Raw genomic sequence first — 6,831 nt, forward strand, 5'->3', positions numbered from 1 at the left:
ATTTCTCCATTGATCTCTTAGTAATGTATTGTTTAGCCTCCATGTGTTTGTATTTTTTACGTTTTTTTTCCCTGTGAATCATTTCTAATCTCATAGGGTTGTGGTCAGAAAAGATGCTTGATATGATTTCAGTTTTCTTAAATTTACTGAGGCTTGATTCGTGACCCAAGATGTGATCAACCCTGGAGAATGTTCCATGTGCACTTGAGAAGAAAGTGTAATCTGCTGTTTTTGGATGGAATGTCCTATAAATATCAATTAATGTATCTGGTCTATTGTGTCATTTAAAGTTTCTGTTTCCTTATTAATTTTCTGTTTCGATGATCTGTCCATTGGTGTAAGTGAGGTGTTAAAGTCCCCCACTATTAGTGTGTTACTGTCAATTTCCTCTTTTTCGGCTGTTGGCAGTTGCCTTATGTATTGAGGTGCTCCTATGTTGGATGCATATATATTTATAATTCTCATATCTTCTTCTTGGATTGATCCCTTGATCATTATGTAGCGTCCTTCCTTGTCTCTTGTAACATTTCTTTACTTTAAAGTCTATTTTATCTGATATGAGTATTGCTACTCGAGCTTTCTTTTGATTTCCATTTGCATGGAATATCTTTCTCCATCCCCTCACTTTCAGTTTGTATGTGTCCCTAGGTCTGAAGTGGGTCTCTTGTAGACAGCATATAAATGGGTCTTGTTTTTGTATCCATTCAATGAGCCTGTGTCTTTTGGTTGGAGAATGTAATCCATTCACTTTTAAGGTAATTATCAATGTGTATGTTCCTATTACCATTTTCTTAATCGTTTTGGGTTTGTTTTTGTAGGTCCTTTTCTTCTCTTGTGTTTCCCACTTAGAGAAGTTCCTTTAGCATTTGTTGTAGAGCTGGTTTGGTGGTGCTGAATTCTCTTAGCTTTTGCTTGTCTGTAAAGCTTTTGCTTTCTCCATCAAATCTGAATGAGATCCTTGCTGGGTAGAGTCATCTTGGTTGTAGGTTTTTCCCTTTCATCACTTTAAGTGTATCATGCTACTCCCTTCTGGCTTGTAGAGTTTTTGCTGAGAAATCAGCTGTTAACCTTATGGGAGTTCCCTTGTATGTTATTTGTTGTTTTCCCCTTGCTGCTTTCAATAATTTTTGTTTGTCTTTAATTTTTGATAGTTTGATTACTATGTGTCTCGGTGTGTTTCTCTTTGGGTTTATCCTATATGGGACTCTCTGTACTTCCTGGACTTGGTTGGCTATTTCCTTTCCCATTTTAGGAATGTTTTTGACTATAATCTCTTCAAATATTTTCTTGGGTCCTTTCTCTCTTCTCCTTCTGGGACCCCTATAATGCAAATGTTGTTGCGTTTAATGTTGTCCCAGAGGTCTCGTAGGCTGTCTTCATTTCTTTTCATTCTTTTTTCTTTATTCTGTTCCACGGCAGTGATTTCCATCATTTTGTCCTCCAGGTCAGTTATCTGTTCTTCTGCCTCAGTTATTCTGCTATTGATTCCTTCTAGTGTAATTTTCATTTCAGTTATTGTATTCATGTTTGTTTGTTCTTTAATTCTTCTAGGTGTTCGTTAAACATTTCTTGCGTCTTCTCGATCTGTGCCTCCATTCTTTTTCCAAGATACTGGATCATCTTCACTATCATTATTCTGAATTCTTTTTCTGGAAGGTTGCCTATCTCCACTTCATTTAGTTGTTTTTCTGGGGTTTTATCTTGTTCCTTCATCTGGTACATAGTCCTCTGCCTTTTCATCTTGTCTATCTTTCTGTCAATGTGGTTTTTGTTCCACAGGCTGCAGGATTGTGGTTCTTCTTGCTTCTGTTGTCTGCCCTCTGGTGGACCAGGCTGTCTAAGAGTCTTGAGCAAGTTTCCTGATGGGAGGGAGTGGTGGTGGTTAGAGCTGGGTGTTGCTCTGGTGGGCAGAGCTCAGTAAAACTTTAATTCCCTTGTCTGCTAATGGGTGGGGCTGTGTTCCCTCCCTGTTGGTTGTTTGGCCTGAGGCAACCCAACCCTCAAGCCTACCCGGCTCTTTGGTGGGAGTAATGGTGGACTCTGGGAGGCCTCACGCCAAGCAGCACATCCCAGAACTTCTGCTGCCAGTGTCCTTGTCCTCATTGTGAGATACAGCCACCCCCTGCCTCTGCAGGAGACCCTTCAACAGTAGCAGATAGGTCTGGTTCAGTCTCCTATGGGGTCGCTGCACCTTCCCCTGGGTCCCAATGCACACACTACGTTGTGTGTGCCCTCCAAGGGTGGAGTCTCTGTTTCCCCCAGTCCTGTCGAAGTCCTGCAATCAATCCCACCAGCCTTCAAAGAATGATTCTCCAGGACTTCATCCTCCCGTTGCCGGACCCCCAGGTTGGGAAGCCTGACTTGGGGCTCAGAACCTTCACTCCAGTGGGTGGACTTCTGTGGTCTAAGTATTCTCCAGTTTGTGAGTCACCCACCCAGCAGTTATGGGATTTGATTTTATTGTGATTGCTCCCCTCCTACCGTCTCATTGTGGCTTCTTCTTTGTCTTTGGATGTGGTGTATCTTTTTGGTGAGTTCCCGTGTCTTCCTGTCCATGATTGTTCAGCAGTTAGTTGTGATTCTGGTGCTTTTGCAAGAGGGAGTGAGTGCACGTCCTTCTCGTCCACCATCTTCAAGCCATTCTACATTATAGTTTTTTAATCAGTCACACTTACACGTTTTAGCTTATAATTTTGCACTCACAGTAATGGACTTCGCAGTATGCATAGTAGATTTGTTAACCATAAAGATATGTGAGTATGTTTAATGAGCCTGAGTCATAGGTTTGGTACTCAAGCAGCCCTCACCCAAGATATCTTAATGATACATGCTGTTAGTCAGAAGGGCTGAATAAATATGATTATTATAAGCTTATCTCCCCTATTGGGGAAATAACTCAAAGTATATACAGTAATAATGCAATTCTGTAGCCAGTAGAATCACCTTATATGTAAAGGCCAGCACATTATTGTAACAAAATGTATGTTATACACTAGAGCCATCTTCAGTTCAATATTATCTTGTTTGCATTCTGTCCTTCCTGCGTCCTTCATTTCAGCCTCATTATATCTAATTAGAATGCAGTCAGGGCTAAATTACACTTTGAGTGATTAAAAAAGAACAGGAGGGAAGTTGCAAGCAAATGAAAGCAAAAAGAAGTTTTCAAGGGGTCTGTTTAATTTTAGAACAAACTCTTTTGGGGCAGTTCAGAAATAGCCTTTCTCATGAGACAGGCAATGCCTGTTACAAATTACAGTTACAGATCTTTTTTCTTTTTTAATCCATTAAGCTGATGCTTCCAGTTACCTTCTACTACCCCTTTACTTCCTCCTAACCCAGTTAGGCATACCATTGCCCTAGCTGGGGTCACTACATTCACTTTTGTTTTTTTAATTAAGTGGCACTGGTCTTCCCTCAGTTTCATCTGCATTATATTTTTAAAAATGAATTGATAGAGTTCTAATTATATTTTGAAGTAAGAATTTTAAAAATTGTCCGTAATTTATATAAGTATGGAACATGTTTTTGAAACTTGAAAAACCAGATTTTCTCTTTCTCTTTGGCTGTAGATTACATTCAACTGAAGCAAGAAGATTTTTTTCCTACTTTCTCTATACCCTTCTCTTATTACTAATACTTTCCTGTGTTCTGATATTCTGAATTATTTGGTACCCACAAAACCCAGTGTGTAACCATTATGTTTTTCCAAAGAAAATAATAGTATTTTATTTTATTTTTTAACCACTTTTATACAGAAAACTTAGATTATGTTAGATACTTTTTCTTCTTATTTTTTTTCTTCTTATTAAAAACTATTATTAAATTAATATTTGGATATTTTTTTCTTTTTGTCAAAACCCAGAGCTAACCTATGGGCTGTTGATCCCTATTCCCTGACAGGTAGCCACCAAGTGCTGCTGATTCCTAGAAAGAACTGCCGTTTCTGTTTCATGTTATTAATTTTCTTCCTGGCAGTGACAGCAGTAGCTGGCCTAGAGAAGTGGGATGTTGTTAACAAAATGCTTACACCAGAGAACAGCATGACTGCCATAAAATGAACTTTTTTGTTAAGTTGTGTGGCACTTTTTTTTTCCTTAGGAATAAGAGCATTTTAGATTAGTGTGTGTCAGACAATAAAACTTGAGAAAGAAATTACTGTTATTTGGCAATATTGTAATGTGTATGTTGGTATATTCTTGGGTTCTTTGCTACAACTGCAGTCATTTCCTAAGTACACGAGTACCTTTCTCTAGGACTCTGTCTTATGAGTTTCTAAAAATACTTTATATTTACATGATAAGGTCTCAATCGATTATAATTCATGGGCATTATTTGGATCCCAATTCAAGCAAACAAACAAACAGTGTTAAACAGTTGTAAGACAGTTGTGGAAATGTGAACATTGCCTGGATATTTGATGATTTTGTGGAATTATTTTAGGTTTGATAATGGTATTATGGTTCTTTTTTAAAGAAAAGAGTCATCTTTTAGCGATATGTATTTAAATATTTACATATGATACAATATCTGGGATTTGCTTCATAATAATCAGGGTAAAGGGCAGGGAGTGAGTGGGTAGGAATATATATGAAACAATAGCAGCCCAGTGTTATTGATAATTATTGAAGCTGAGAGATGGGTACATCAAGTTTATTATGTTGTTTTCTCTTTTGTGTGTGTGTGTATTTGAAAATTTCCATACTAAAAAGTTTTTAAAAATGAGACCTTCTTTTCAAATAGTTTTATTTGATTTGGGTTCAAGACTGTATAAGAGTTAAGAAATAAATTTCTCCAGATTCACTTAATCCTTTCACAGTTAAATGAAAAAAAACTATTATAAGATTATTATTTTTATGAGAAATGTTATCTGAATTGTTTTTCTTATCAATATTCCTAGGAATATATTCTGTACTTGTGGCTCTGATGGCTGGGAAGGCAGAAGTAAGATATAACCCTGCTGTCATACAACCCCCGATGATAGCCGAGTTAATCCGAGAGCTTGGATTTGGAGCCACTGTGATAGAAAATGCTGATGAAGGGGATGGTGTTTTGGAACTTGTTGTAAGTAAGACGTTTTGTGTGGTTAATAGAATTTGCAGGAAAAACTTGGCAAGAATTCAGAAAAGAGTTTGAAAGATAATTAAAATGTTGGGACAATAAAACATAAAATGAAAATTAAGGAAACTGGAAAGATATGACAATGGTGGCCTTCAAGCATAGAATGTAAAAGATAATCATCTCTATTAAGAACCAATAAACAGAATTGGGTTTGAATGAATAAATGAAAATCAACTTTTAAAATATAGTGTGATTCCTACATGAAATTACTGGAAGAAATATTTGGAGCTTTTTTCAATATTCTATTTTTAATTTCAGACATCAGGAAAGTCAAAAGAATTGTACAGTTGAACATTCTTATACACACTGCATAGATTCTACAATTAACATTTTACTATATTTGTTTTATCATACATCAGTCCATTGTGGAAATAATTTTAAACTCACAAAGAAATTGCAAAAATAGTACAGAGGATTTCCCTGTAGCCTCTACCTAGCTTTTCCCAGTGTTAACATCCAATCTCTCATTTAAAAAATAATATTAGTGTAGGAAGAGTCTTTCTAAATATCATACAAAATCCATAAAAGACAAGGTTGATAACTTCAGGTACATAAAAATTTCTTCTTGGGAGAAAAACACCATAAACAAAGTCAAAAGGCAAGTAAAATAATTGTAATTCATATCATAAATGAAGGTTAATTTCCTTAAAATATGAAGAAGTGTTGTAAAGCAATAAGAGCCATCAACCCAAAAGAAAGATGGTAAAGGATATGAACTGACAGTTCACAGAAAAGCCAAAACAGTACCTCTTTAAATGAAAAAATGTTCGATGTCACTTTTAATAAGAGTAAAGCAAATTAAAACTGCACTGAAATGCCATTTTCCACCTGTGAGATTGGTAAAGATAAAAAGCAATTTTGTTAACACTGTGTTTGATCTCTCATATATTGCTGGTGGAATGTCAGTTGAGATAAGGACTCAACAGAAGAATTTGGCAATATCTATCAAAAGTAAAATTGCACATAGCTTTTGCCTCAGAAGCTCCGCTTGTAGGAAATTATCCAGCAGACATTTTTGGATATGTATGAAATGATATGTGTGCAAAGATGTTCATTATAGTATTTTTATAATAGCAAAAGATAGGAAACAAACTAAATGTCGGTCATTGGAGACTGATACATACATGCATACCATGGGATACTAAGCAGCTATTAAAAACAATGGGTTGGTTTGTACTTTTTAAAGACTTCAAAAAATTAATAACTTTATTGAAATATAGTTTACATACCATAAAACTCACCCTTTTAAAGTGTACAATTCAGTGGTTTTTAGTATATTCTCAGAGTTGTACAACTAATCACCACTATCAAATTTCAAAACATTTTCATCACCCCAAAAAAGAAACCCCTTACCTATTAGCAGTCAGTCCTCATTCTTGATATTAATCATTTGAGTCTTTTTTTTTTTCCTTCATCACTCCAGCCAAAAGTTTGTCAATTTTATCAGTCTTTTCAAGTAACCAACTTTTGGTTTTGTTGATTTTCTCTATTCTCTCTTTTGTTAATTTTCACTCTAATCTTTGTTATTTCCTTCCATCTGTTTGCTTTAGGTTTAGTTTGTTTTACTTTTTCTAGTGTCTTAAGGTAGAAAGTTAGGTTATTTATTTGAGATCTTTCTTTTTTTTTTTTTTTTTTTTTTTGTGGTATGCGGGCCTCCCTCTGCTGCGGCCTCTCCCATTGCGGAGCACAGGCTCCGGACGCGCAGGCCCAGCG

General features: G+C 36.1%; 1 protein-coding gene across 5 annotated transcripts in view; it reads left to right on the top strand.

Moving 5' to 3' along the window:
* ATP7A (ATPase copper transporting alpha) overlaps window positions 1-6,831 on the top strand; it is a 150,456-nt gene that overhangs the window by 103,040 nt on the left and 40,585 nt on the right. For all 5 annotated transcript variants that reach the window (XM_024129492.3, XM_055081746.1, XM_055081745.1 and 2 more), the window contains one exon: window positions 4,898-5,061. In XM_024129492.3, coding sequence (XP_023985260.1) covers window positions 4,898-5,061 — 164 coding nt within the window. The remainder of the gene's footprint in view (window positions 1-4,897; window positions 5,062-6,831) is intronic.

Source organism: Physeter macrocephalus, chromosome 21, assembly GCF_002837175.3.
Source record: "Physeter macrocephalus isolate SW-GA chromosome 21, ASM283717v5, whole genome shotgun sequence".
Lineage (NCBI taxonomy): Eukaryota > Metazoa > Chordata > Mammalia > Artiodactyla > Physeteridae > Physeter > Physeter macrocephalus.